Source organism: Phyllosticta citribraziliensis (assembly GCF_038025025.1).
Source record: "Phyllosticta citribraziliensis strain CPC 17464 chromosome Unknown J3D65scaffold_1, whole genome shotgun sequence".
In the NCBI taxonomy this organism is placed as follows: domain Eukaryota; kingdom Fungi; phylum Ascomycota; class Dothideomycetes; order Botryosphaeriales; family Phyllostictaceae; genus Phyllosticta; species Phyllosticta citribraziliensis.
In genome coordinates this window covers 2,458,849-2,486,799 of record NW_027117338.1, presented here as the reverse complement: position 1 = coordinate 2,486,799, position 27,951 = coordinate 2,458,849, and the positions used below count along the sequence as shown (strand labels likewise).

The 27,951-nt window shown below is 56.6% G+C and overlaps 14 protein-coding genes across 14 annotated transcripts; 8 read left to right on the top strand and 6 right to left on the bottom strand.

Moving 5' to 3' along the window:
* Positions 1-674: 674 nt before the first annotated feature.
* Positions 675-1,954, bottom strand: J3D65DRAFT_611104 (CWC16 protein). The gene has a single exon (XM_066798869.1). The coding sequence runs from the start codon at positions 1,724-1,726 to the stop codon at positions 935-937; it is 792 nt and encodes a 263-aa protein (XP_066660123.1). The 5' UTR covers positions 1,727-1,954; the 3' UTR covers positions 675-934.
* A 318-nt stretch (positions 1,955-2,272) lies between these two features.
* Positions 2,273-4,193, top strand: J3D65DRAFT_545251 (anaphase-promoting complex subunit Cut9; the record flags this gene model as incomplete). Its single annotated transcript, XM_066796756.1, has 2 exons — positions 2,273-2,369; positions 2,440-4,193. 2 exons carry the CDS (start codon positions 2,273-2,275, stop codon positions 4,191-4,193), a joined length of 1,851 nt encoding a protein of 616 aa, XP_066660122.1.
* A 3,057-nt stretch (positions 4,194-7,250) lies between these two features.
* J3D65DRAFT_664100 (uncharacterized protein) lies at positions 7,251-7,537 on the top strand (the record flags this gene model as incomplete). The annotated part of the gene is made up of 2 exons (XM_066802723.1): positions 7,251-7,441; positions 7,501-7,537. 2 exons carry the CDS (start codon positions 7,251-7,253, stop codon positions 7,535-7,537), a joined length of 228 nt encoding a protein of 75 aa, XP_066660121.1.
* Positions 7,538-8,169: 632 nt separating this feature from the next.
* Positions 8,170-8,756, bottom strand: J3D65DRAFT_599499 (uncharacterized protein; the record flags this gene model as incomplete). Its single annotated transcript, XM_066797902.1, has 4 exons — positions 8,170-8,501; positions 8,557-8,582; positions 8,678-8,691; positions 8,748-8,756. The coding sequence occupies 4 exons, from the start codon at positions 8,754-8,756 to the stop codon at positions 8,170-8,172; spliced, it is 381 nt and encodes a 126-aa protein (XP_066660120.1).
* Positions 8,757-8,987: 231 nt separating this feature from the next.
* Positions 8,988-9,945, top strand: J3D65DRAFT_40129 (uncharacterized protein). The gene is made up of 2 exons (XM_066795926.1): positions 8,988-9,115; positions 9,166-9,945. The coding sequence occupies exons 1-2, from the start codon at positions 9,100-9,102 to the stop codon at positions 9,741-9,743; spliced, it is 594 nt and encodes a 197-aa protein (XP_066660119.1). The 5' UTR covers positions 8,988-9,099; the 3' UTR covers positions 9,744-9,945.
* Positions 9,946-10,662: 717 nt separating this feature from the next.
* On the top strand, positions 10,663-12,113 carry J3D65DRAFT_40065 (oligomeric golgi complex component, COG2-domain-containing protein). The gene is made up of 2 exons (XM_066795921.1): positions 10,663-10,881; positions 10,949-12,113. The coding sequence occupies exons 1-2, from the start codon at positions 10,867-10,869 to the stop codon at positions 11,954-11,956; spliced, it is 1,023 nt and encodes a 340-aa protein (XP_066660118.1). The 5' UTR covers positions 10,663-10,866; the 3' UTR covers positions 11,957-12,113.
* On the bottom strand, positions 12,027-13,435 carry J3D65DRAFT_611085 (mitochondrial 54S ribosomal protein uL1m). Its single transcript, XM_066798868.1, has 3 exons — positions 13,087-13,435; positions 12,385-12,958; positions 12,027-12,314 (listed from the first exon to the last, which is right to left on the bottom strand). Exons 1-3 carry the CDS (start codon positions 13,347-13,349, stop codon positions 12,189-12,191), a joined length of 963 nt encoding a protein of 320 aa, XP_066660117.1. The 5' UTR covers positions 13,350-13,435; the 3' UTR covers positions 12,027-12,188.
* Positions 13,436-13,541: 106 nt separating this feature from the next.
* J3D65DRAFT_611083 (uncharacterized protein) lies at positions 13,542-15,684 on the bottom strand. The gene is made up of 2 exons (XM_066798867.1): positions 15,228-15,684; positions 13,542-15,131 (listed from the first exon to the last, which is right to left on the bottom strand). The coding sequence occupies exons 1-2, from the start codon at positions 15,316-15,318 to the stop codon at positions 13,972-13,974; spliced, it is 1,251 nt and encodes a 416-aa protein (XP_066660116.1). The 5' UTR covers positions 15,319-15,684; the 3' UTR covers positions 13,542-13,971.
* A 109-nt stretch (positions 15,685-15,793) lies between these two features.
* J3D65DRAFT_40023 (uncharacterized protein) lies at positions 15,794-16,890 on the top strand. Its single transcript, XM_066795920.1, has 3 exons — positions 15,794-15,984; positions 16,041-16,776; positions 16,841-16,890. The coding sequence occupies exons 1-2, from the start codon at positions 15,892-15,894 to the stop codon at positions 16,590-16,592; spliced, it is 645 nt and encodes a 214-aa protein (XP_066660115.1). The 5' UTR covers positions 15,794-15,891; the 3' UTR covers positions 16,593-16,776; positions 16,841-16,890.
* Positions 16,685-18,232, top strand: J3D65DRAFT_39927 (uncharacterized protein). The gene is made up of 3 exons (XM_066795907.1): positions 16,685-16,776; positions 16,844-16,898; positions 16,952-18,232. Exons 2-3 carry the CDS (start codon positions 16,844-16,846, stop codon positions 18,148-18,150), a joined length of 1,254 nt encoding a protein of 417 aa, XP_066660114.1. The 5' UTR covers positions 16,685-16,776; the 3' UTR covers positions 18,151-18,232.
* Positions 18,233-19,819: 1,587 nt separating this feature from the next.
* Positions 19,820-22,060, top strand: J3D65DRAFT_611073 (general substrate transporter). The gene is made up of 6 exons (XM_066798866.1): positions 19,820-19,931; positions 19,979-20,237; positions 20,285-20,545; positions 20,595-21,170; positions 21,236-21,324; positions 21,377-22,060. Exons 1-6 carry the CDS (start codon positions 19,850-19,852, stop codon positions 21,721-21,723), a joined length of 1,614 nt encoding a protein of 537 aa, XP_066660113.1. The 5' UTR covers positions 19,820-19,849; the 3' UTR covers positions 21,724-22,060.
* Positions 22,061-22,345: 285 nt separating this feature from the next.
* J3D65DRAFT_655102 (uncharacterized protein) lies at positions 22,346-22,938 on the bottom strand (the record flags this gene model as incomplete). Its single annotated transcript, XM_066802488.1, has 1 exon — positions 22,346-22,938. The coding sequence occupies one exon, from the start codon at positions 22,936-22,938 to the stop codon at positions 22,486-22,488; it is 453 nt and encodes a 150-aa protein (XP_066660112.1). The 3' UTR covers positions 22,346-22,485.
* A 797-nt stretch (positions 22,939-23,735) lies between these two features.
* Positions 23,736-26,070, top strand: J3D65DRAFT_544977 (uncharacterized protein; the record flags this gene model as incomplete). The annotated part of the gene is made up of 3 exons (XM_066796742.1): positions 23,736-24,100; positions 24,156-24,840; positions 25,282-26,070. 3 exons carry the CDS (start codon positions 23,736-23,738, stop codon positions 26,068-26,070), a joined length of 1,839 nt encoding a protein of 612 aa, XP_066660111.1.
* Positions 26,071-26,353: 283 nt separating this feature from the next.
* Positions 26,354-27,657, bottom strand: J3D65DRAFT_664091 (uncharacterized protein; the record flags this gene model as incomplete). The annotated part of the gene is made up of 3 exons (XM_066802722.1): positions 26,354-26,416; positions 26,535-26,926; positions 27,153-27,657. 3 exons carry the CDS (start codon positions 27,655-27,657, stop codon positions 26,354-26,356), a joined length of 960 nt encoding a protein of 319 aa, XP_066660110.1.
* Between the last annotated feature and the right edge of the window lie 294 nt (positions 27,658-27,951).

Here is a 27,951-nt window from a genome sequence, read left to right as displayed (position 1 = left end):
ACTATTATCTAGATACTTTAATCTTAGATCTATACTAGAGTAGTTATTTAGGACTAGTCTCTTTATTATTATATATTTTATATACTTAAATTTACCTCTCTCTCTATAGTCTCCTACTATTTTACTAATTATTACTAGATAATTAAGTTAAAATCTTAGTATACTAAGTCTTAGTACTAAAAATATACTTATATTATATATATATATACTACTAAACTACCTCTATAAAATACTACCTACTACTCTTACTACTAAGAGCACCCCTTATTTAGGGCTATCTCTCTTATATATATATATAAAATACTAAGACCTAGTTTTTTATATATATATATATAAGAGAGATAGCCCTAAATAAGGGGTGCTCTTAGTAGTAAGAGTAGTAGGTAGTAGTTTTTAGTATATTTAGATTATAGGGGAGAAATTAAATTATTTCTACTAGGTAGTAATTTTTAGTAGTAAGAGTAATAAAAGTAATTCTATATAATTAAACTACCTAATTATATAATATAATTGGTGAAGCCTATTATATAGGGCAACTCTATGTAATTAGAGTCAAGGTTGCGTTGCGTTGCGTTGCTTACAACCCTGCGCCTCGAGCAGAGTGAGAGGAACGCAGCGTTCATAGCCCTCCCATGTGTCTGTCCAATTTGACTGGATTTGGGGATTTTCTCGAATCTCTGTCATGCGGTCACACTACACAGCGCCTGCATGGCATGCTCTGTATCCCATGTACCGTTTACTCGAATATCTCAAGAGATACCTATATCCCTTCCCAAAGCACGTAGGTATAAATCGATTAAGGATCAGACTCCCCTCGGATAGCTCCATTTCCTGGTCCATGTCTGCATCACGAATCCCAAAAACCAAACCCCTGTCCTCTTGAGCGCCATGCTTGAAACAAATTGCAAAAAAGCCGCTGTTGCGATGCCCTCACTCACACCAGAGATGACTTCTTCTTGATACCCAATGCCGAGCTGAGATCCTTCTTCTTCTTCACGTTCCTCTTGAACGTCGGAGGCGGCATAGCGACAGCCGGCTCCTCAACCGGCTTTGAACTTTCCACAAATGCTTCATCGTCCAACCTGCGCACCTTTTCGCCACTCGAAGTCTCGAATGCCTTCCTCGCAGCTTCTGCGTCTTCTTCGTCCTGCCTTTTCCGCTCCGCTTCCAGAGGATCGGGGGCCACCAGCGCCTCTGCTGAAACTTCGCCCCTTTCGATTCTCGCGTTTCTCGTCCTGATCTCGTCCAGGGCATCGGCAATGGCCATCTCGGTCTTGGCGTCGAGGGTCTTCGTTTCCAGCTCAGCCATGGCGTCCCGTTCAGCCTCTTCACGTTCCAATCTGTCGAGGCGCTCCTCTTCGGTCTCCTCTGCCAATTTAGACTCGCGCCAGGGCTCAAAGTTTCGTTTGGCGCCGCGTTCGCATTCGTAGTCCATGTGTTTGGGATCCGTCTTGAATGTGATTGTCGACGAGCATCTCGTGCAGCGGATGTAGAAGCGGAAGATTTGGATGGCGTAGTACTTTTCGTCGGTCGTCTCTTTGCGCGCGTTGAACTTTCTTCCTTTGTAGATGAACTCGCCACAGGACACGCACTTCATGGAGAATGGCGCCATGAGACGGACCGTCTGGGACTTGGGACCGGCATCCTTGGGCTTGCGGGTCCGAGTGATCTTTGAGGGATCAAAGTCGGGGGGGTAGTACTTGGTCAAGACCTTGCGCTCAGACATGGCGGTTGCTTGGGTGGATTATGAGGTGACGAGTTGACAGGAAGGGTTGCGAATCCGAAGGCGTCGCAGGTTAGACGGCTTTGTCGAGTAGTGTGGTGAAGGAGAGCTTGGAGCTGGGGAGGACTCGGAACTTTGTGACGTGCTGAAGAAGGTTGGAGAGTTCGGCTGTCAAGGCCGCGGCGGAGGAGAGGGCCGCTTTGGAGGCGGGAGCTTTGTCAGCAGGCCGCTTCTTGGCCTTAGGCACTAAAATGGTGGCCCAGCTCCAAGGCACCTTCTGTTGTTCACATTCCAACCCAGTCGTCAGCTTGATGTTGGCTCATTTTCTATTCTTGTCAAACTGCTCCACCGTTGGATTCATCCAGCACGAAGAATTTATCTCGCGTCGAGCTCGAGTGTTGCAGTTGCGGGGATGAGTTGATGCAGACACAATCCAGGATGCTGGCGCACAGGGCAGTCGCGGACCGGGATGTCGCCCAAAACACCAAACATTGGAGTCCTCTTCGACCTTTCCATGGCCCTTACGGACCTCCCCCAACACAAAACCCAATGGACAGGTTCCTGCGCGAGTGGCGGCAAGATGCCTTGAACAAGCATCAATACGAGTCTGCCATTTTCATCGGCGACAAGCTCCTCGCCATTAGCAGTACGTACGGCGCACCTCCACTCAAGGCCGAGAGCTTCAGCGCATGAGAGCACCAATTGACTTGCAGCAGACCATGAACGAGATGCTTTTTGGCTGGCCCAGGTTCACTTCTCGACCGGTAACTACGCACGCGCCCAAAGCCTGCTCTCGCGATTCTTTTCGAAACCCGACGTTAGCCCCGGAAGTAAATACCTCGCGGCTCTCTGCTGCGTGAAGCAGGGCAAATACGACGAGGCAATGTCCGTTCTCGGCGACAAGAACCCAACACACTTGATATCGGCCCCCGATAGCGCTCGCAAAAAGCTTCAGCACGTCGACGTAAACGCCCGCAATGGTCTGCAAGGCAGAAGGGACTTCAAGTCTGGCTTGAGGAGCGATCGCGTGGACCGCAGTGAGGAGCGCGAGAGGGAAGACCTCAACAACATCAAGGCGGAAGCTTCCATGTGCTACCTCCGCGGAGTCTGCTACGCAAAGCAAAACGCCTTTGACCGTGCCAAGGAATGCTACAGGGACGCAGTTCGGATCGACGTCCAGTGCTTCGAGGCGTTTGATCAGCTCATGAAGAACAGCCTCATGTCTCCAGAAGAGGAATGGCACTTTCTAGAATCACTCAACTTTGAGACAATAAGCACCGGGGACGCTTCGTCATCGCAGGAGGCCGCCGAGTTTACCAAGATGCTCTACATTACGAGATTATCAAAATACAAGAACCCAGATGACTTTACAGCTGCCACAGAGACCCTATCGACGCACTACAACCTCGGGAACAATCCAGACATTGTCCTCTCCAAGGCCGAACAGCTCTTTACCCAATGTCGGTTCAATGAGGCTTTGACTCTGACCTCCTCCATCCTCGAGCGGGACAAATACAGCTTTTCTACCCTACCTGTGCATCTCGCCTGTCTCCACGAACTGAACAACAAAAACGCCCTCTTCCTCTTGTCACACGACCTTGCCGACAATCACCCAGAGGAGCCAACCTCGTGGCTTGCGATTGGCGTTTACTACCTCACCATTGGCAGAATAGCAGACGCAAGGCGGTACTTTTCCAAAGCCTCGATGATGGATCCGCACTTTGGCCCAGCATGGATTGGCTTTGCACATACGTTCGCCGCTGAAGGCGAGCACGATCAAGCCATTTCTGCGTACTCGACGGCCGCTCGTCTCTTTCAGGGCACTCATCTGCCGCAGCTGTTTCTGGGAATGCAGAATCTCCAGCTGAACAACCTCTCCCTGGCACACGAATACCTCACAACAGCCTATGGTCTTTGCAACACGGACCCGCTGCTCCTCAACGAGCTGGGAGTGGTGTTTTACCAGCAGCAGCACCTTCCGTCAGCAATCAAAATCTTCAACATCGCCCTACAGCTCTCGGGGCAACTCTCTCTTGCACCGGCCTCTCCTTCAATCCTCGCCACGCGCACCAACCTAGGCCATGCATATCGCTGTGCCGAAGAGTACGACAAGGCGCTCGAAGCCTTTGATGAGGTGCTAAGACAAGGCGGCAAGGACGCGGGCGTATTCTGTGCCAAAGGACTGACATTACTGTCCATGGACAGGGCGTGGGACGCGGTGGTTGTTCTGCACGAGGCCCTGGCCGTCAGTCCGCAGGACCCAATCGCGACGGACCTCCTGAGTCGGGCACTAGAGGCGGTAGAGAGCGTGGACCTGATGGGGCAGAGCGAGGAGGAAGAAGTGGATCGGCGGTTGAAGGGGAGGCCGGTCGGGGTTGGGCAGAGGAGGAGGACGCGGCGACGGGCGGTCAGGGAGGTCGAGGATTCGCTGGTGGGCGTGGGCGACAGTATGGTTGTGGATGAGGTGTAGTGAGAATTGGCGCTTCGGAAGACGGGGGAGTTTACTTGGGATCATTGGATGGTGGTTGGTTGATTCTTCACGCGGAACGCTCTGCAGCAAGCAGGCGAGCAAGCAAGCAAGCAAGCAAGCACTCGGGCATATCATGGCGTTGGACACGGAGGAGGCATGAAAAACATGGTCTTTTGGATGGAGCAGCGTCCAGCTCAATACATACGTACAACATGAAGCTTTGGATTTTTCTGCTTCCACCACGTCTCTGCTGGTCGTTTTTCTTTTCTTTGAAAAAAAAAAAAAAAAAAAAAAAAGGGAAGCACAAACTGATTCCCAAACGCCCGCGCCACCATGCACTCTTCTCTTCCCAACACATCGCGCAGGGCTTCTCAGAATCTAGACCACGTCGACCAGACCAAAGTGTTCGATTTTCATCGGATCCCCCCCTGTCATCACATCATGCACGCGACAACAGTCCCTCCTCCTCGTCCGTGGTTCACATGGGAAGAGCGACGCCTTCCATCGACTCGCCGTCGGACCCAAACAGGCACCACCGTCCGTCATTCATCACATCCGAGCGAGGGAGGAGACAATGATGGCTCTTTACGGACCATGTACCTTGTGGTCCACCCACCCACGCCACGTCGCGTCGCGCCGCGCCGCACCATACGCATCTCCGAGCAACCTTGCGGCCAATCGGCGGCGGGTCGTTTGCAATGCGAGTGCCGCGGCTTGCCTGCCCTATGCGTGCGATGGTTCTGCTCTGCTGCGTGGGTTTGAATTAAGGGAGTTTTTGGTTGGTTGGTTGGTTGGTTGGTCTAGTAGTTGTCTGCATGCGCGCAAGGGCACATGCACTGTACATGCATGTTTATTTGATTGACGATAGTGTTGCGTGCTATCGACATATGCACATACATACAGACAGAGGACGGCGGGCAAGCGAGTTGTCTGCGTATCTCTGCCCATCTTGGACGGGGAGGTGTGATTTTCTCAGGTGACTGTGTAGGTCCCATACCTACCTTGCCTAGTCTTTATCCATGTGTGTATGGATGGAAAGCAGCTCGCTGGCCGCTCCGCCGTGCCGCCGCAGCATAATCACGCAAACAGACACGACTGATTTCAAAGCAACCTATCGAGTGTGTGCGTATAGCAAAAGCAGACAAGCCTAACTGTGTAGTGGACGACAGCAGCGATAGATTGCGTGCGCCGCCGCGCATATGAGACGGACCACGCACGCGGCCAGCTAGCTAGGCCCACGGACGACCGGCTGGCCCAGCAGTCAGCCACGGGCAACAATCCCGCAGGAGCACAAGGTAGGCGGGCGGGTTGACGAGTGCCCCCTGACGGGCGTCCAATAGCGAGGCAGTCATTTCAAAGCATGCGGCTTGCGCCTTGCCAGAAGGGGGCAGGTGGGTGAAACGGAGGGTGATATGGGCAAGGGTTGGGGGTTGTGTGGCGTGCGGTAGGACGCGGCGGGCGTTGCAGCGGGTGCGGGCACGGCAGTAGTTAAGTTGGGTACGTGTTTAGGCTAGGCTGGCCGAGGGCTGCTGCTGCGTTTCGGTTGCGCTGCCATGGGTTGTGGTCAAAGTGTTGGAGTGAGTAATTTTGAAAAGCCGATGGAGATGGGGTTTGTCTGGATGAGTTGTCTTGAAAGAGTAGCGCGGAGCGTTCAGATGTCACGGCTGGTGCGAGTCTGCTACTGAGCATTCAACGCCTCAATCGGGTAAACTGGCAGTCTGACGGGCGGTGCGGTGCCAGTGTTGCACGGTAACGGGCTGGGGCTGTCTGGATGCTCCGTGGGGCGTGCTGTGTACATGAACCTAAAACGGATGGGCAGTCCTGGGTAGCGTCTGCTTGCACACAGATGCAATTGCTGCTGCTCGGAAAAGTGGGCGGGGCAGTGGTCTGTCAAGTCGGCTCATGTGGCGGGCATGTATGACAGATCTCTTGAGTTCTTTTGTCGCAGTCGGCGGTTGATTGGGTCGGAGTTCGTGATGGCTGGGCAGTTGTGGTGTGGTGTGGGTGGCAGAAGCGAGGCGGCTTAGCGCTGACCGGAGCAGCCAGCAGCCAGCAGCCAGCAGCGGCAGAGATCTTTTCCCCCCCCCTGGGCGATGTGGGCGTTTCAACGGGCCTGTTTCGTTGCATGTAGGCGGGGTAATTCATTGTGCCTTGGATGCGGTGTAACTGTTTCTCTACTCCTACTGTAACTAAGAAGAGCAGAGGACCCAGGCTAACCTGGACGCGCACGCGTGGATCGTCGACAGCCGGCCGAAGACGGAGTGCACCAAGGGGAAGCAGGGTGTGGCGAGCGTGGAGACGAGGATGATAGATGCCTGAAGTGGCATCAGGATTGCGTGCGCGGGGCAAAGTCCATGGCCCTGGCATGGCATGACAGTCGGCTCACTTTGGACCTACGCACCTAGGGATCACGCCTTCAGCTCCCGCCCTGCCCTGCACTCCAGCCCAGCAGAGAATGACGCACAGAATCATTCCGTATTGACCCTGCCCTGCGCCATCAGGGCGCCCACACGCGACCGGACTGGCCCGACGACGGACTATAGATATATTCAACCCTCGTGCCCACATATCCTTCTTCCTACTCCTACTCCTACTGCCTCCTCCGCTCTCGCATCACCGCCGCTCCCAAAGCTCCCAGTCCCTGCCGATCCAAAAATACTCCACGAGCCCCCCAGCGGTCCGCGACAACCTGCGCATCGCCATCTCAGCCCAGCCTTGCTACCCACTCCCTACACTGCTGCTCCAAGTACGTAGCTTTCCCCAGAAGAGAACCACATTTTCCATGTCCACCCAGACCTCACCATAGCCCACCATCATCCATGTCCACCCTTACCCCTGCCCCCTTTCTCGTCCACCATCACCGCTACAAATACCACCCTACTCCCCCGAATGCCTCTCGCACACTCCCACTTCCTGACCCCGCAAACCCGACGCCTTTTGGTCCAGCCGCACCCCACATATCCCACCAGCTGACGGCTCCTCTCATTTCCTCAGCACCTTGAGGTCCTCGATATTAAGCTTTCCTCCTACCAAACCAACCATACCACACCATCCACCATGTCGCCCATCAGCTCCTTCGCTGCCACTGCTCTCCGCCGCTACTCGACGCGCTCCAGCATGTCGGCCGACATCTCGCGCCTGCAGCTGCTCCTCGCCCACAGCGCCATCACGCTCGGCGTCGTGCTGCCCTTCGTCCACCCCTACCTGCAGTCCCGCCAGGCCAAGCGCGACGGCTCCTACCTGACCAAGTATGTTGCCCATCCATCCATCCACTCCTGGATCCAAGCTGACTGACCTCCTCTGCTAGACCGCGCATTTCCTTCACGCCCAGCCCTAAATTCTAAGGGCACGCGAGCAACGCGCGAAGGGCTCTAGTTGCTTCCACTTCGATATCGTGCTTCCGAGTTGGGCTGGCGCAAAAACGGACCCCCCGCAAGAGTGATTGACCCTCGATGTCGTCCTCTTGTAGCGGCGGTGGCGCATCATCTTTTTGGCGTTTTAAGGGACAGATACCAGGACTTCATTGACAGTCGCTCCCCCACGGACGGGGTTTTTTTCGAGCGTCTTTTTTGGGCATGCATTGTGCCGATCGGGGAGCGACCACTGGCGCTAGACATGGCAGACCAGCAGCATATTTTCTTTTGTGAAAGAGAGAAAGAGACCGAGAGAAGACCAAATTTTTGAGCAAGTAAATATATTCAAATATTCAACTTTCAAAAAAAAACTCCGGCATCGCTGTGAACGTCGGCCGTCATCGTGAAGAAGGTCCTTTTGAGAAGAGTGCCGCCGTCCATTATGTTGAAGCATTCATTTGTGCCTCCGCCCCCTGTTGGTACAGTTTCGAAGCAGTTCTGCTCCCACACCCAAGCCTGCCGTCAGCGCAGTCTGAAAAGTGACGTCAACCCCACCAGGTTCCATTTGTTCTCTGCATGTCGGTTCCCAAAACGCCCGCATCGGAATGTCCCGGCCCATTCGCTCAACTGAAGCGGTCTCCCTTCTTGCTGCGGAACGGCTCGCTGGCCTCGTACTTGCTCTTCTCCCATATCTGCTGCTGCTGCGTCTCGGGCGCGTGCCTCGTGGCCGCCGGGTCCTGCGTTGCCTCGTGGCTCGGGTTGCTGCCGTTGGTGCTGGCGCTGTGGGCGGCCTCGGCGCTGGCAGCCTCGAGGCGCGCGAGCATCTCTCTCTTCTTGCGGTCGGCGACGGCCTTTTCAGCCCGCTCGTTGTTGATCTGCTTCTTGGCGAAGAAGTACGCTCCTCCACCGGCTGGGTTCCCCGCGACGCTGTTAGCATTGTCCTGATGCTTGTGGGCTTGGATTCGTGGGCCGTGGGCCTCGTTCGGTGGAGCGGCCAGTCGAGCACGTACCGACAATCAGGACGCCCCAGCCATAGCTGTACAAGACGCTATGTGTGAGTTGGGCTGGAAACGAGCACCGCTACAGTGCCTGTATGGTGGAGGAAGAGGATCGGGGAGAGTGGTGACGTACGCGGTAGATCTGATCTGTGGCCGAGTTAGCTCTCAGAAAGCACGCGGATGGCGCGGAGCAGTGGACTGACGGTGTTCATGGTGGAAGCCGCTGCACAAGGTTAGACAATGGGTGCGATGGATGGGAAGAGCGCTATGGGCATGGGATTTTGGACGAGGGAAAAAAGGGTTTTGGACCATGCTCGCCGCAAAATGCATGGCGGCTTGAAATCAGGCCATAACATAGGGCTGACGCCACAAACGGAAGCTCGCGCCGCACGTGCATTCCGGAAGTGAGCTGAACTCCAACTGTATACCATACATGAACTCTACCAACTTCACTCATCAATCGCTGCCATTGAAGTCTGTTTCAAACCGGGTTATACCACTGGCCTGCGCCTCGTCCATCCCTTACAGCACTCATTCGCGCAGCAAGCTCCAATCATGAATCACGAAGACCGTACGCCTCCATCCCAAGATGCAACAACCAACGACTGACCACACGTCCAGATCCTCACCCACTCCTCGCGCAAGTCCCTCTCACCGTCTCTCCCTTCATCTCACTCCCCACGGCCACGCCGCTACCATACACATACAAAACGCTCCCATCAACCCTTCCCCCCTCCATCACCGACCCGCCCGCGACCTCGACCAACACGACCGCTACACCGCAACCCTCGGACGCCGACGGCGCACCACAGCAAGCGCCGCCCAAGTCCGCCTACGTCGTGTCGAGCAGCGGGCACGCCGCGCACCCGGACGACATCATCGCCTCGTGCCGCGCGCTGCAGACGCACCTGACGCAGCTCATCGACGACACGCGCTCCGTCGTCGGCAAGTGGGACGAGCAGCTCCGCGAGCGCGACCTCGCCCGCAAGCGCCAGATTGCCCCCGGCTGGCTCGATCAGGACGTCAAGATGCTCGAGCCCGAGCGCAAGGGCGGGGCGTCGTCGTCGCTGATGCAGACGCAGCAGGGTCCTGGTGGTGCTGCTGCTGTGAACTTGCTCGACGATGAGCCGCAGCCCCAGGTCCAGAGCGATGAGGGCGAGCAGCTGGATCGTGCGTTCGGCGGTATGAATATCCAATGAGCATGGCGTTGAAGGGTGTGCGGTTGACGTTTTTGATTGGCTGGACCTGCCTGTGCCTACATTTACTTTGCTTCATGTCCTCCGCAACGTAGGTACATATGCGGCGATTTTCTTCGTTGTGGAGCGTGCTTAAAAAGTCGTGACAAACGCAAGAACGAGGCGAGAAATTGAAGAAAGGCCGTCGAGCCGGGGGAGTGCGCACCAGTCGAGCTCTCTAGAGCCAAAGAGATCCGAAATATTCATCTCTAGAGCCAAAGGCATAAGAGTCGCTCAACAGAAAGATGGAGATCAGGAGCATTTGAGCAGTTGAGTGTGGTACAAGGTTCCGCCCTCAAACACTTTCACTTCTTTTTCTTACGTTTATTTATCTAACTTGGGTTGGACCTGCGCTCTATCTTACCTGATGGAGGCTCAGCATATCTTAATCCAGATTTCTGGCTTTTCAGACCGTCTGCACTTGAGCTGGCTTTATGACACTGGCTATGAAGGGGAATCAGAGAGCACGGAGACGTCGTTGAAGGTCCACGGGATTTTTAACGTTGGAAGAACCATTTGGCCAATTTGAGAGAAAGAATGACCTATCTCGTGCCACTATCACAGGAAAAAGGATAGACTGGAATAATCCAGCTAAAGGGATATCCAAGCTTGAGCGAGAAAGAGATGCGTGCCAAAAGCTTTTTGTGCAGAGTATCTCATGTCTCTTGAAGACGACTCAAAGCCATACGGCTGATATCAAAACATGTTTTGCGAAACCTTCGATAGGACACAACCATCGCTATGGAGACTTCGAAACCCTGGCATTTCCCTCGCACAATGAGATGCTCGGATGCTCCCGCAGGCAAAACCAATCCAAGGAAGGAAGCTCAGACGTACTTACCACGGACGGCACGCGGCGCGCGGGAGATCGGCGGCGCATCCGCAACCCGCAGCGGCGCGCCCGCCAAACCAGCGGACCCAAAGCTTCATGCCACGTCCGTCGCAGACCCCAACTGCAAAGCAGAATTCCTCCGCCGACCACGCATCCGATGCCGAAACGTTGAGGCAGGATCCTACGTCTGCTCGCAACTGATTGCTACCGCGGCCACCACCCCCCTCGCAAATCACCACTGCTGCTACGACCATCATGAGCCAGATCGAGGTGCGTCCGTCTGTTGGCACAGGGCGAGTGCAGTCAACACCGACAAGGCATTGACAAGTCAACTCAGAACCACGTCTCGCGACGCCACGCATCGCCGCGGCCCTCGCCTCCCTCCCCACTCACACGCGCCTCGCCGACCCACGACAACGACGACTCGTCCTCCTCCGACATCGACGACCTCCCCTACCCGCTCCCGCTCCCGCGCTCCCCCTTCACCGTGCCGCCGTCGACCTTCTCCGCCCCAGCCTACCTCTCGACGCTGTCGCAGCGGCACCAGACGCTGTCGGACCTGCGGTCGGACCTGCGCGCGCGGTCGCAGCTCATCGCGCGCGAGCTGCTCGACCTGGTCAACGGCAACTACGTCGACTTCCTGAGCCTGGGCCAGGCGCTGCAGGGCGGCGAGGAGCGCGTCGAGGAGGTGCGCGTCGGCGTGCTGGGCCTGCGCGGCGCCCTCGGCGACGTCGGGGCCGTGGTCAAGGGCCGCGAGGACGAGGTGGCGGCGCTGGTGGAGGAGAGGGAGCGCACGCGGAGGGCGGCGCACGTCGCGAGGGCGTTGCTCGAGGTTGAGGGGAGGGTCGCGGAGTGCGAGGATGCGCTGGGCGTGGCGCAGGATAATGTCATGGGCGGCGGGGCGTGGGGGAAGAAGAATCACAACAAGATGAAGAGGGGGGAAAGCGGTGCGGCTGCCGAGTTGTCGGATGATGGCAGCGACGACGACGACGACGATGATGATGAGGAGGACTATGAGGACGAAGACAGTGATGCGGACGATGAACAACAAGATATCCCTGGCGCCGTCTCCCTCCCGCGTCTGCGCCGCCTCGTCCGTCAGTACCTCAGCATACGCCAGCTGGCCGACCACATTGGGGCCGAACATCCCTTCCTCGTCGCGCAGGAACCGCGCCTCATCAAGATCCGCAACACGCTGCTGCTTGACCTGGGCGCCGCTCTCAAGCATGCAAAGGCGGCGGGCGTGACAGGCCAGCGCCGCGTCTTGCAAATCATGAGCATTTATGCCGAGATGGACGAGGGCGCCGAGGCTGTCAAGGTGCTCAAGGGTGAGCGGTCGGGTTGATGGGCATCATCTGTCTGCTTCTTCGTTGTTGTGGACGGCCAAAGTGTCAGGCTTGTGCGAATGGATGCAGGACATGACAAAGGGTATATTTCTGACAGACGGCAGAGTAAGGACGGCTATGTTACAGCATTCCAGGGCATCGCGAAGCCCAGGTCGTTCCACACGATGCACTCTACATCTTCTTCCAGTTCTCTCGACTTTTGATACGATACCCCTAGGAGCGCGTCATCATTTACGCAGCGACGGCCGCGGGTGCCTCATTCTCGTCTCTCTCAACCAGCTCCTCGGGCTTGGGCGATTCGGGCCCAGCAATCTCACCGCTCAGGCTGAACCCAGGACCGTGTGTCGAGCTCAGCACCTGTTTTGAGAAAATTAGCCAAATAGCTCACTCCACCTGGCAAGAGAAATTCCTCCAGATTCCAACTCACCACTTCGTGAATGCTCTTGGAGTAATTGTCCGGAATCTTTGCAATGTCCTTCTTGACGCTTTCCAAAAATATCTTGATGTTGGCGGACAGCATGTCGGGCGTGAAATCCATATTGCCAATCGCCATGCGCACCACACCGACACGCTCCCTGTACTCGGTGCCGCCGACCATGTCGCCCACAGCCGTCGCCACGTCCTTCGCATCCTTGACGACCGTGTTCATCTTGGCGCTAGGCATGAGGCCCTGGGGACCCAGGATCCTGGCCACGTTGGCCTTCATGAGCTTGGGCATCGACTCGGCGACGGCGAGGCAGCGGTCGAAGTCGATCTTGCCGGCGCGCACCGCCTCGAAGATTTCGTCCTCGCCGACGACGGCGGCGCCCGCCTTCAGCGCTGCTTGCCCTGCCGGCGAGTCGCGCGGCGCTATCACGCAGATGCGCAAGTCGACCTTGACCGGGTGTGGCAGGCGCATGCGGTTGCGGATCGTGGGACCGCTGCGCTCGGTGCGGAAGCGGACGTGGACCTCGTAGCGGCCCGTCACGTCGGGGTAGCGCATCTCGAAGGCGCGGAGGTAGCTGTGAGGGAGAAGAGCGAATGGTCAGCTTCGGTCTGCTGCTGTTGTTGCCTCTCGTGTGCCCTGCCCAGGCGCTTTTCCTTCGCGGTGGCGTCGCCTGTCTCTTCCCCTCCCTCGGTGTAAACGTACCGCATGGCGTCCAGCAGCGGGAACTGTATCGCAAGCTTCATGTCGGGCACCTTGAACGACTTGCTCAGCGCCTTCTTCTTGCCGCTGCCATCTTTTTTCTTGGCCGGGCTGGCCGCGCCGCGGAACTGCTGCAGCGGGAGCAGCAGCGAGGGCGCCGGCGATGCCGCGAGGCCTGTCCGTAACGTCGTCGTCGTCGGTCGTATCGAGGTGGTCCTGAGAGATTGTCGGCCCAGATGGGCCAGACAGCGCGGTGTCGAAGCCATTGGGCAGAAGTGTCGTTTCTGCTGCGCTGCTCGTCAACTTTCCGGGGACGAATGGCGGCGGGCGTCGGGTTTCTCCGGCCGATCAGTCGCCGGCGCGAGCCAGCGCCACCAAGTCTCGAGCAGCGGAGCATCTTCAACTCAACCGACAGCCCAAACCATGTTCAGGAACTCGACAAGGTTAACGTTAAGCATTCAAGTCTTAATTCAGTCTTCACTTCAAGCCGAAATATTGCAGCCCATGATTGAATAACTATCCACAGCCACAAAGCAAATGTTGAATACCAACAGCCGTTAAACATCCGACATGACAGCGTAATTCAAAAGACCGGACATGACCGAACCAACGGTGAATGCTCCAGCACCATGGCCGTGGGCAAGATATTACCGGGGGAAAAATGGCGAAACAACGAAAAGACAGGAATACACCACAACGCCTCGGTCCCCTGTTTTGTCCCTGGCCCAGCCCTACAAATGGCGGCAGCACCGCGAGAAACGAATACGATTAGAAGGTAAAGATGCGACAGCAGAGGCCTAGCCACTCGTCAAGGGGTATAATACTGCAAGCACTCGCTCCATCACGCCAGGAAAGTTCCTGGGTGAGAATCAGACATCCGCTGACGTTCTACTTGGCGGCGTCCGACTCGGGAGCGACGGCATTTTCGTCAAAGACGACAAACTCTTCCTTTTCTGGTAGTGGTTCTGCGACGTTGGATTTTGAGTCGCTGGAAGAGGCATCGTCATGTGCATCAGGGGCTTCTTCCGGACCTTCGTCGGCTACTGCAGGGTTCTCGGACTCGTCGGAAGGAGACTCGGAGTCATCAAACTTGCACTCCTTGGACAGCGATGAGCCCTTCTCCGGCGCGATGCCGTCGACAATGACGTGAGAGTTGGCGTCCAAGCCCTCGCCAAAGTAGTCGGAGGCGGGCAGATCCGACAGGGGAGAGCGATCCTCGTCCATGGCATTTTCCTCGAGTTTGCGGCGGAGTTTCGACTTGACCGACTCGTCGGCAGCGGCTTCGCCGTCGCTTGCGGATCGAGACGAGGTCAGGCAGTAGTCTGGGGGCGGGATGTTCTCCTTGCCCTTTTCGCGAGTTTCGTTTCTGGACTTGGTGTCCGAATCGTCATTGGACGAAATGTCGAGAATGTTGGTGGAGTGCTCCATCAGATTGGTGGCTTCCTGCTCGGGCGTGTCTTCGTGAATCTCGAAGAACCAACTCTTGGGCATGGACTCCTCGAGCGTGGGCACCTGGACTTCGGACGACGCCGGGCGGGCCTTGGCCGCCTTGGGAGTCGACGCAGGGCTGGAGATGGAGCCGCTGATTGCTGCGTCAATGGAAAAGGGAAGACCAGAAGTGCGCTTGGAGGGGCGTCCGAGGCCAAAGGATGGAGGGTCGACGCGGGTGTAGGGGGAGCCAGAGGTGCGGCGCTTGGAGAGCAGGCCGACCCGCTTGTGCTTGGGAGAACCCCTGCTGGTGGAGATGGAATTGGCGGCGGTGGTGGGGGCCGAGGACGCCTTTTGCGCAGTGGGTACTAGCGGAGTGGACAGACGAGAGGACGAGGGTGCATCAGGCTTGATGGTGTTGAGGATGAATTTGGATGGCTTTTTGGGGGAGCCGTCAAGCGACTTGACACGCTTGGTAGGGGAGTCGGATAGAGCGGGATCGACATTTTCGCTGTCGTGGTCGTCGTCAAAGAAGGTGGGCGCCAGGCGACGCTTGGACGGCGACGACGACAGCTGCTTGCCCGAGGGCGAGGCAAAAGAAAAGTCGGACGAGGGGATTGCTGTAGGGGAATTGATGAGTACGGCAATTGGAGCGAACGATTGATGCAGCGAGACGAGAGCAGCGCAGAAGCAAAGAGTGGGCGGCTAGAGCTTACAGTTCTGGCGGTTCTTGGTATTGGTCAGGTTCTGCAGGCGGGGGCTGTCGAGGACGGCAAACGGCTTGCGGGAGGAGACGTGAGCCGCCATGATGGTCACGTCGGTGGGGTTGATGGACTCGAATGGTACAGTGATGGCAGAGATGTTGTCGCGGAATTTGCGTGTAGTGTAGTGTAGTGGGCGGAGCGCAAGCGTGGACGTGCTGAGGTGGTTGAGAGCTTCCTTGTTGACGTCGGTCCCGCGGCGGAAAAGTCCAAATAAACAGTCAATCAGGCACCACAACAACGACAACAACGGCCACACAGCAACGATGGTGATGGTCAAGGGGCGGGTGTAGGGGTGGCGGGTGCAGAGGTGTTGAGGTCGGGTTGAGAGGGATGGATTGCGGACGAGGGAGTCGAGGGCGTCGAGGGCGGGCGAGGTGGGAGTATATCGCGCGCTGGCGACTGGGGGGCTGGGGCCGGGCGGCAAGGAAGTCGTGTATCGAGCGTGTGTCTTTGGTGTCGCGCCGCCCGTGCACTGCAGCTTCAACATGCACTGCCAGCGCAAGCTCGAAGCTCCAACTGGCTCATCTCAGCCCAGCCCCCCGTCACTTCACGTCCGGGGTACGCGCTCAACGCGCTGCGCGCTCGCGTCGACCACCCACTATCGTCTGACCTGGCCATGCATCGCCGTTTCACTACGCTGACGCCCGCCTGGACAAACTCCACTCGTCATCCTGTGAATAGCAAACACGGCCATTCCATCATGTCTATTGTTCGTCGGTGGAGCAACCTGTCTGTCTGTCTGTCTGTCTGTCTCTGACTCTTCAGCTGCTATTTTCCCACACGTCTCATCTCGTCTGCATCAAACCAGACCAGTTGTTGTACCGGATCAGAGCCACAGCCGTCCTTGCGTTTGTGCCGTGTCCGCGCCGCTCAAGCCTAGACATCCGCCTCCGAGGCTTGTTGCAAAAGACTGGCGAACAAAGAGAACTCACATGGCCCAAGCCGCCCCCAACGGTGCGCGGACGGGAAACTCCTAGACGCCTAGTTTCAACAGGCACAGAAATGGTCGATATATCAATTGCGAGAACAATGGGAGCATTGGAGCTCCTCCAAGAGTGGATGCAGGGAGCAGCCGATTCAAGGAAGTGGTTGCATATGCCGCGGCTTTTCGCCGCACCGCAGCTCAGCTCTCCGAGAATCGGTGCAGTACCTACGGTACATTACGTCAATCCCCAACGTGCCCGGGTGACGAGGAGCTGCCACATCATGGCCATGAAAGTCAACATTTTCATCAATCCAATATTGGTTGAAGGTTCGCATTCATGCAAAAAGATTGGACAGACTGGTCCAATGAACCCGTGGCAACCCGCCACGTGAAGCACAAACTACCTGGTAGGCCGTTGCAAGGATACATCATCGAACCCCGCCATGGCCAACCTCAGCAACAACCACCTCAACCTCTGGCCTACTTCAATGCCACTCTCCCGTCGCCTCCGAGTGCGCATCACGACAACTCCAACCCTCCATCTGCTGTCTGACAAGACGGCGACCAACGCTAGAGGTACGTCGCGTCGCGTCGCAACCTTGCTGCTACCCGTCGTTCCACCCAAGCTGACCGCCCTCAGAAGATGCGCCAATCATCGCAATGTGCAGGTGACTTGATCAGATATCTCGTCCTCTCATGTTGGGGCTCTTCCCAGCCAAATTTGTCCACCAGTACTGACCCGTCTTACCAGCTGTGTTGTCTCTGGCCCTCGCAAACCCCTTCACCCCTCGTAGCGACAGCCCTGTACGCCTGAACGAAGTGCAGTTCATGGGCACGCACAACAGCTACCACAAAGAAGTCAACATTATCGGGAGACCGTTTTTTGAACTCTTGATGCCGTCGCCCCAGGACTATTTTTACAGCCATGCCTCGTTTCCCAACCAACTCGACTACCAGTCTGTGCGAAGCCTCGAGATTGATCTGTACGCCGACTATGATGAACCGGGGCAGTTTGCCGACCCACTCATCCGCCGATTGGGTCAATATCAACCCCCGACCAAAGAGTGGTCGGCGCAGATGAAGGAGCGAAGTGCCAAGGTCTTTCACATTCCCGATGCAGATGTCGAAAGCGTATGTCCGACTTTCAAAATTTGCCTGACGCATCTCCGAGACTGGTCAAAGAGCAATCCCGGCCATTTGCCCATCCTCGTCGACCTGGAATTCAAAACCGTTGACGAGCGCATAATCGTCCTGGGCGGACCCCGGGGTGAATCGTGGAACTCAACGAACTTGGATTATGTCGACGAAGAAATCCGCAGCATCCTGACTGATTCGCGGCTCATCACTCCGGATGACGTGCGATTGGCCGCCCAAGAGCATGCCAAGAAGCAATTGACCTTGGAACAGGCCGTCCTGCAATACGGATGGCCATCCTTGGACGAGAGCAGGGGCAAGTTCCTCTTTTACATGGACAACGACCCAGACGGTTCTCCAAATCTTCGCGACCCGTATCGCGGCAAATCCCACAAGAACCTCGAGGGTCGCGTCATCTTCACCAATTCGGTCCCAGGAGAGCCGGATGCTGCATTCATTAAGATGAACGATCCATCGGGGGATAAACTCGAGCAGATCCAAGAGCTAGTGCGCAAAGGCTACCTCGTACGAACGCGGGCGGATGAGCCCATCAGATCGGTGCTCTTGCCTATTGAGAGATCCAGACAAAGACTCGAGCGGGCCCTGGAGAGTGGAGCGCAGATTGTGAGCACGGATTGGCCGGCAATGGGCATGGCGAGCAGATATGGCACCGACTACGTTGCTGAGCTGCCGGGCAGGCGTCTTGCCAGGTGCAATCCAGTCCTGAAGCCAGAGGGCTGCACAGATAGCGACCTGCTGGAAAAGGCGGAAATCGAATCATCAAAAGTAGCGAGCCGTATGCTGATGCAGCATTGAGGTGGGTACTTAACCGCTGCAATGATGATGGCTTGGCCACGCTGGAAGCCGAGAGCGAATACGCCTCTATACGAAGAGCATGGTACCCTGCAAGCACGGCAGCAGTCTAGAATCGAAATTCAGAGAAGGTCTGCCGAAATATAACGCGCAAGTGGAACCAACGTCACAGAATGAATAAGTTGCATGTGCAGTCGGCCTCGCAAAGGCACGCAGTCAGGCCGTTATGCCTTGGCGGTGAAACTGGTCTGCCGCAGGGAGCAGCCTCTCGGAGCCCGGAAGAGGCGGCGGAGTATTGCTCGCAGCTTGTGTGTGGAGCGGGCCGCTGGGAATCAACGTTGGAGAAAGCAAGACGCGCAAGCAACGAGTCAAGCGAGGCTGCTCTACGTGGACAGAAGCGCGTGACGTAGGAGAGATCCAAAGTCAGATGTGTCTGGTAAGTGGATTGGTTGGTTAAGGTCGCATGCCCGGCGTGGGGAAAGAATGAGGGGAACTGGGGAGCAGCACTCGGCCCGAATCGTCTCTCCGCATCTCTAAACATCGCACCGCGGGATCCACTTCGGCCAACAACCCGGTCTTGACCACTCAGCGTGGCAAACTTCCAGCCTGACAGCAGCATGGACTTCTGGGCTTCCGTCACCAACTCCAGACGGCAGCCCAAAAGAAAGGACGGCCATTTCGAAGCGTCTAGATGACCATGATCGAGGGCCACAAACTTCGACCATTTCAGCTGGGCGTCAGCCCCCAGATTCCCCCTAAGCCACCATGGGAATGCGCCAAAGAGGCGATCCTCTTAAGGCGCTTCCGCCACACCATCATGCACGACACTCTGCGGCTCTTGTTCAAGAAGCTTTTGAAAATTTCATTCCAAGCCTGTCAGCGGCTTGTAGGGCATCCAATCAGCTCCCTCCTCAACACATCTTCCCTCCAACATGCTACTGCTGCAAGGGACGCACAGATGAAAGTTTCAAGGGTCGTATGGAATACCAAGACTCGGCACGCTTGCGGCCTTTTGGAAGGTGCAGTCGACTCTCCATGTGGGTACTCTCGCGCTCTACATTGCAGGCGTCATTTGTTGGCCAACTGCCCCTTTGCGCCAGCTTCGGGGCGCTCAGTCTTGGTTTGACCCTCTGTGGACCATACATCTCTCGTTTCGGTGCAAGCCAAGGCCACCGAGTCGCAAGCAGACAGCATAGCATAATGGCTCAATGATGCGCAACGGCCATGCGCACTACAGAGGTACTTCCTTCACTTGCACGCCATCAACGACCACGCCAGCGCGATCTGATTGCATGCCGCTATGTCTAGTTGGAATGAGCTAAGATTTTGGTTCCTGATGGTTCATTCGCCTAATGCACCGTTTGACAAGCTTCTTCCATTTTTCTAGAAGAAGCGCCCCATACGCTCTCCCCGCATTGGTCTGACGCGCTGTTATACAGGCTTATGGAGTCCGAGCCTTCGGGGATAGGCCGTCCAACCCCAGTGCCGTCATCGCGTCAACTGACCAGCATGCCCCGGGTAAAATGTGGGCTTTAGGACGAATACTCGACACCACCGCTTGGGGATCCTGCAGTGGGTAGCTGCTCCAAGGGTAACCAACCCTGTTGCATACAGCGTGCCTCTTGCTCCAGCTACTGCTATATCAATGTGCTCCTCCCCGTCCTGACTGTCATCCTTCAGCTCCGCGCCTACAGCATCCAACATGGCTCCTTACTTTGGTCTAAAGGGCGGATGGTTAACATTCTGGGTGACCGTTGCATGTGCAACGGATATGACCCTCTTTGGTATGCTCCGACTGCTCGTTTCTTGTCCAATTTCTAACGGTTTGCAGGTTACGACCAAGGTGTCTTTGGTGGAGTCGTTGTGACCCAGGATTTTCTGGACACACTCAAACTGGATGGCAAAACCACCATGATCAGTACGGTCACGGCCATCTACGACATTGGGTGCTTTTTCGGGGCCATTCTCGCTTTCATCATCGGCGACAGACTTGGAAGAAAGAAGTCGATCTTGCTTGGCACTAGTATCATGGCAGTTGGGGCCATTCTGCAAGCAGCTTCATTCGGGGTACCTGAGATGATCGTCGGTCGGTACGTTTATGACTCGGTCTTGATTGAATGGGCCTAACAATTCCTAGGATTGTCGGTGGGATTGGCAACGGCATCAACACAGCCACGGCACCAATCTGGCAGGGTGAGACTTCCAAGGTCAGCTGGCGTGGCAAGCTCGTCATCATTGAGATGATTTTGAACATTGCCGGCTTCTCATTATCAAACTGGGTTACCTATGGCATGTCGTTTGCTGGCGGCGGAGTTTCTTGGAGATTTCCCATTGCGCTCCAGTTTCTCTTCATCTTCATCCTCTACGCGACAGTGCCATGGCTTCCAGAGTCCCCAAGGTCAGCCTTTCCTTTCTTGAGACTACAGGTCAATGCTGACATTTTTCAGATGGCTCATGGCTCGTGGAGACATCAAACAAGCCAACCAAATCCTCGCCGACTTGGAGGACATGGAGATTGATTCTCCATACATCCAGGCAAGCTCCAACGACATCCAATGGGCCGTTGAGTACGAACGCGAGAATGCCATTCGCTGGCGAGACTTGATCCGTGGACGCACTGGCAACCAGGGTGGAACCTGCACTATCCGTCGTCTTGTTCTTGGCATGGGCTCGCAAGCAATGCAGCAATTCGCCGGAATTAACGTCACGAGTTACTACCTCCCATACGTCTTGATCAATTCGGTCGGCCTGTCCAACTCGACATCTCGTCTACTCGCGGCTTGTAACTCGGTCAGCTACCTCTTGTTCAGTCTGATTGGCATTCCAAATGTCGAGAGATGGGGAAGACGAAAGATGATGATGTACGCGGCTACCGGACAGTGTCTCTGCTGGATGTTCATCACCATTTGTCTTCGCTACGCGGAACCAGAGATTGCAGCACACAAGCAGTGGGCTTCGGCGTCTATTGCATTCTTCTTCCTGTACTATGTCTTTTTCGGCATTGGGTGGCAGGGTGTGCCTTGGTAAGTCTTGAACCCCATGACTTTGGGAGTGGAGTTGCACCAGGACGCGGCTAACCAGGACTCAGGCTATACCCGGCGGAAATCAACAGCATGAGCATGCGCACCAAGGGTGCTGCGCTCGGCACTGCTACGAACTGGATAGTCAACTTCATGGGTAAGCTCAAACTTCACCACGCCTTTCAAATTCAGATACTGACACGATGCAGTCGTCGAGATCACTCCACCTGGTATCTCATCGCTTGGCTGGAAATTCTACATTATTTGGACCGTCTTCAATGCAGCTTTCGTGCCGATCGTTTATCTCTTCTACCCCGAGACGGCCGACCGATCACTAGAAGACTTGGACCGTTACTTCATCGACAACCACGACATCTTCGTCTACAAGTACCCCGAGGCCATTTCGTCCAAGCGTCCTTTCGAGTACGTCGAGCGCGAGCAAGCAGAGGTCCGGCGCCAGAGCAGCATCAAGACGGGCGACGTCGTGGCGGCTGTCGAGGCCCATCGACGCACGCTCATGGAGAAGGACCATACCGAGAAGATCGATCAGGTTTGAGCGGCCCATATATGCACAAGAGACGAGCTCGGATTTCTCATTTTTATTTGATACCTTTGCACACTGAGTGCACATAGAGGATAACGATACGACGCATAGACGAATTGGCACTCGTAGATGAATGATTGCGACGATTGGAGTACATGCAGGCCACGAATGCACACTATGTCCTCGCTAACGCACACATACCACGTGCAACTACTTGCTCCTGCGGCGAAAAGCCTGTTTGCGAGAGACAAGGAAAGGCGAAATCCTGCTCGCACATCTCGTCCGACCAACCACGAGGATGATGTAGGAGTGCAGTGAAGCGCGCAGCCGTTGTACGCATTAGCCCGGTAATAAACTGGACGTCGATCTCGTCCAATCGAACGCTCCCAGTCTGAGCGAGAAGAAGTCAAGTCGTCAGGATAGAATAACACCTCCCACGTGATGCTGACCGATAACGTCTAGTCCGATCCAGTCCAGCCCATCCATCTCTAGAAGCCAGCCAGTCACCCGTCTGTGCTCTACTCCATCGCCATGGCCGCCCATCCGCTTTCCAGCTAGCCTCCTACGCCTCGCGCTCCCCTGAACCCAGTCTCGCCAGTCCGATCCAATCCGCGCTCGGCTTACTACGGCTCTACACCACTTCAACCACTCTCTTGCTTCGCAGACCAGTGCATTCAAAACGCTCGCGTCGAAGCCAGTCATTCCCTCCCCACTTGTGGCGCCCTGCCTTGGCTCAGCCCTGTCGTTTGTCGCACCCCGGCCAGTGGTATTTCTTCATGGCGGACCATGACGGGCGCTGCCGCCGTCGTGCGCGCGCGCGCGCTGTTGGCTGATGCGTTTTCTTAATTTCCTTTCTGCCTCCCTATCGCTGGCTAGGTGGTGGATGGGCACTTGTTGCACGTCGTAGCGCTTTTCGCGAGGCTTCTTCACACTCGCTTGCACAGTGTCGTCGGAAAGCCCGTGATGTTTGACGGTAGAGCGACTTTGGGGCCGTCGACTCGAGCAATACCCACTTTCGTGACTGCAAGACGTGATGGCAACGACCGAATCACAATAATCGCCAGACCGCCTCTGATCATCGTAAGAAAACCTCGAAAAGCGAAAGGGAAGAGAAAATGATCTCAAGTCTGGTTCTCGACTGACCCTGGAATAAAACTGGTCAAAGAGGCCGACGCCATGTGGCGCCGCGAGGCTAATCAGGGGGGAACGGAGCAAGCTCACAGCCATCGAGCGGCACCACCCCACCAGTGACATTCAGACATCGAAGCCTTTTTTTGTGCTTTTTTGCACGCGCGCTGTCTGTCCGATCTGTCTCTTTGAAATTGCGGGGATCCTCGAGAGCAGCCAGTGACCACCCTGGCTGCCTCTGTCTCTGGCGCCGGCTACCCACGTCATGAGCCCGTGGCATCGCTGTCATTGGCATGGACTGCGGGTTGTGAAAAATGCTCTTGTTGGCCATGATTCGAATTGAAGTGTCTACGCGTGGGTTGTAAAAATCAAGCACACGACGGAGAATCTAAGTTAAGGTCTGCTCACACCCAAGAATCTGCGCAGAATGGCTGCGAACAATTCTCAGAGAAAAGGTGCCCCTCACCTTCATCTCTGTCTCTCAGCCTCTGTTCCTTCAAGCCACACCGCACCGCTGACGGAGGGCGGAGGGGTCCTGAGGCTGTAGGGGCCACACCACCAATCTTGCAGTGCCCCCCCTCTCCCTCTCTCCTGACGGTCCACAAAGCGTCGTTCTCCTGACGGCTCTCTATATCTGCGTCGAGCCGCCATCGCGGTCTCCCTTCTCTTTCTTGTTCCGCATTGCCGTCAAGCGTCGACCAATCGTTCACTCCTTTTTTTCTGTTGTTGCCCAGGAAGGCCTCCAGAACACTCGTTCTGTACACATCACCACTAGAGTCTGTGACTCGACCACTCCTTTGCTGTCCTGCTTCATTGCTTCATCACCCCTTCCTGCTCTTTCTCAATCGTGATACTGTATCCGCTGTTGCGAGAACAGTGATACATCCACCATCATCATGTTGACCAAGTCTCTTGCGGCCCTCGCGGCCCTGTCGGTCACGGCCAGCGCCCAAGTCGACTACACCAAGCTGGACTACCACGGCCACTACTTCCGGCAAGAGTGGATCAACCAGCCGCTCAACGTCCAGCGACTGGATCCTATCCTGAACCCGGGCCAGCTCAGCCCGCACGTCCACAGCTTCATTGGCGCCCCCGTCATCAGCGCAAACACCAGCTTCGCCGACGCGCAAAAGGCGTCCTGCAGTCAGGTCTACGTCAAGCCCGACAAGAGCGTCTACTGGATGCCGTCGCTGTACTTCCAGAACCCCAAGAACCAGAGCTTCATCCGCGTCCCTGAGCACCACAGGGTTCTGTACTACTTGTAAGCATTGTCCCTGTTTGTTGCTCGACGATGTAGCTAACACGGTGGTCCACAGCAACCGCGCGTCGGACCCAAAGACGGGCAAGCAGGACTTCAACCTGATTGAAGAGTTCCCGCCCAACTTCCGCATGATTGCAGGCGACTCGATGCTGCGCTCGCCGGCGTCGACCAAGCAGATGCAAGGCGCCGTCGAGTGGTTCTGCCACGGGCCCGACAGCAAGTCGAGCGGGTTCCCCTCGGGCTTCACGTCGTGCGCCAACGGCCTGGCCGGCTCCATCCACTTCCCCTACTGCTGGAACGGGCAGGACTTCAACGTCTCGGCGCCCCAGGCACACATGTCGTACCCCGTCGGCGACTATTCCGACAGCGGCGCCTGTCCCTCGACCCACCCCCACGTGCTGCCGCACATCTTCATCGAGTTCTGGTTCGACGTGTCGTCCTTCAACGGCCAGTACGGCGCTGGCGACACCCCCTGGGTTCTGTCCAACGGCGACCCGACAGGCTACAGCTTCCACGCCGACTTCCTCAACGGCTGGACCCCGGGCGTCCTCGGCAACGCCATGAAGACGTGCAACATTGGCGAGAGCGGCGAGCCCCTGTCCAACTGCTTCGAGGTCAACACCGATGCCGAGCGCAATGCTTGCAGCCAGACGGCAATCGTTGACGAGAAGGTCGACGGTTGGTTGCCTGCGCTGCCCGGCTGCAATCCCGTTCAAAAGGGTCCGGAGAGAGCTACGGCTGTGGCCAACTGCAACATCAACCCCACCATCAACGGCAAAGCTGTTCCCTCTGCTGCCTCCTCTGCTGTGGCTAGCGGGGCGACTCCTGTCTATGGGTCCAAGAGCTCCGGTGTTGCTTCGCCCAGCGGCGGTTCGACTGGCGGCAGCGCAGGAAAGGCAGTCTACTCTGGCATCCAATCTGCTGCCGCTCCCGTGGCATCTGCCATCGGTGGAACGATTGGTGGTTCCACTGGTGGGTCGGCTGGTGGAAGCGCAGCCAAGCCCGCTTCTCCTGCCCTTCCATCCGTTGCTGTTCCCATTGCATCTGCTGTGAGCGGCGGCAGCGCGGCAAAGCCTGCCATCTCCCCTGACATGGCTTCATACGTCTCGCCTGCTGCCAGCTACCCCTCCGCCATCGTCTCCTCCGGCAACAAAGCAGTGCCAGACTCTTCCTCGTCCAAGTCTTCCGGCTCCAACGGCGGCTCGCAAGACTCCCACGGCTCCATGCCCAGCGCTTCCTCGCTGACGCTGCCGGCCTCCTGGTCGTCCACAGGTTGCTACTCGGACGCTGTGAACCCGCGTTCGCTCTCGGGCGAGACCTTTGCCTGGTTCGGCGAGAAGATGACGGCGACGGGCTGCGCCAACCACTGCGCGTCGAAGGGCTTCAGCATCTCGGGCGTCGAATTCGGCCAGCAGTGCTTCTGTTCGAACACGCTGTCCCAGAGCAAGAAGGTCGACGACGCCAAGTGCGGCATGCCATGCGTCGGCGCCGCAGGCCAGACGTGCGGTGGTGACGGCACGTTGAGCGTCTACACCAAGGGCGGCAAGGACCCCCTGAGCGCCGCTGTCGCCGCGGCTCCGGCTGTCGTTTCTCCAATTGCCAGCTACGCCGGTTCCCAGAGCTCTGCTGCGCCTGTGGTCCCTATTGTACCGTCTCCCGTTGCCAACAACGCTGGCTCCAAGAACTCCGCTGCCCCTGTGGTGCCTGTCGTGTCGTCTCCTCTTTCCAGCGAGGATTCCTCCGAGGAATACGACTCGTACGCTGAGCCCGCGGCCACGCCTGTTGCGTCTCACATCGCTTCGGCGCCTGTCGCTGAGTCCCCTGCTGCTGCGGCTCCCGCTACCACGACTCCCGCTGCCGAATCGGTATCGGAGTCGGAGCCTGCGAGCTCAGCTGCTGAGGAGCCTTCGTATGCCGAGCCCGCTTACGCAAGGAGGCATGTTGGTGGCGGTGCTATTGTAAGAATGTAGAGACTGTCGTGCTGCATTGTGACGTCTTTTTCCTCCAGGCGGACAGGCTGGCTTTGGATCTTTTGATTCTTCTTTCCATTCTTTCACTGTCTTAACATCGCTTTTCTTCTTTTCTTGACGCCGCTTTTGAACGTGAGCCAGTCTGCTGCAGTGCTTTGAGTGGCGGGAGTCCGGGGCGGGAGTCTGGTGGCTTTGGATCACTTACGCTCGTCCTTTGATTACGTCTGGCGATGATTTACAGTATGTAGAAAGCACGTAGGAATATTCAACGCAGGATGACGCTTTAAATGACCGAGCCGCGCACCTCGATCGCCATAGCTTCCACCTGATTTGTCCACCCGGGAAACTATGCAAAAAGCGTTAGCTAACGAGTTGGACCCGCGGACAAATTTCGAGCAAGACTCAATGCCCAACTTCGCCGAGAAGTGGAGGCAGGGGCTCAAAAGGAAACTAGGACAACTCACCATGGCCCTCGCCCACACCCCAACCCTATCGCCCTCCTTGAGCGTCTCCACAAACCCCTGCGCATCCCCTCCATCCCCTTCTCTCCAAACAATGCGGTGCTGCCAGGGCCGTGGCTCCGCGACGCGGTTGCACTGCAGCCGCCACAACCCGATTTCCTCGGTCTCATGCACGTCTTCCAGCAGGCCAGTCTGCTCGTTTTGACGCTGCTTGACCACAGTCCGTGGGACGAAGCACATGGATGCAGCGGCAAGAGCTCCCACGGCATCAGCGGGCTTCGCAACGCGGTCGAGATGCGGCAAGGCGATCGTTGTCGATGTTGATGATGAGATGCTGGGGCTGGTTGGACGGAAGATGCAGGCGTCAAACCACGAGTAGGATTGTGCGTAGGGGTCTTGTTACGTGTGTTGTTAGATAGACTCAAGTTCAGAAAATGAAACGAAGAGCAAACAGCGATTCAACCAGGTACCGCGACTGCGTTTGGGGAGCATTCATTCACGACTGTTGATGAAACCGGGGAGCTTTCGTCCACACCTGGGTCATTTCATGAATGAAGATAACTGAAACTTTGGCCAACGAGGACAACAAACGAGTGAAACCAAAGATAGGAGACAACATACCTAAGCCTCTCCTGTCCTGGCTAACCCAACCTTGATCGCGGCTCTTGACCCAAACCCTGACCTCCCGCGGCTTGGCCCTCTCGCCCCTGTCAACATCCGCCAGCGGAAGGGCAGGCGAAGCCAAGTACAAGTCGGCAATGCAATTTCCGGGAAGAAAGCCCGCGTCGAGCCGCACGCGGTCAGCGCGCCCCGCGCGTGCCAGAACCGGCCAGTACTCTGCGTAGTCGAGGACGAGCACGACGAGCTCGAGCGGCAGGTTGCAGGGCGGCCGCATGAGCAGCTGCTTGGCGGCGTGGACGTCGCGGACGCGCGGCGTCAACGATGGCGACGATGAGGGTGCGCCGCGTTGTTGGGCAGAGTTGCTGCTGCTGCTGCTGCCTTCCTGGTGCTGTTGGGCTTGCCTGGCTTCGGCCGCTTGATCGAGGGCTTCTTGCAGCGCTTGCTCCACTTGCCGATTCAAGCGCTGTAGCGTGTTTTGGATGTTGGAAAAGAGGTTGGTGAACATGGTGTTGCTGAGAGATGGGATGGCGGTTACTGGGAGTTGCTGTTGGCGTGACTTGGAGATGGAACGGAGTATCGTCCGGGCTGGGTGATCAATTAGAGGTCTTTGAAGTCTCAAAACGTACGTCGTGGCGCACTTGGGTATCTGTAAGTCTGCTGTCTGATGTTTGCCAGTCTATTCGTGGTACCTTTGTTGTGGTGTTGGTTTGGGGACGAGGTCGAGTTAAGGTCGAGTCGATCTACATCGGCAAACTGCCCCGCTACCTTAAATAGGAAGATGTCTTCGGCGCGTTTCTAC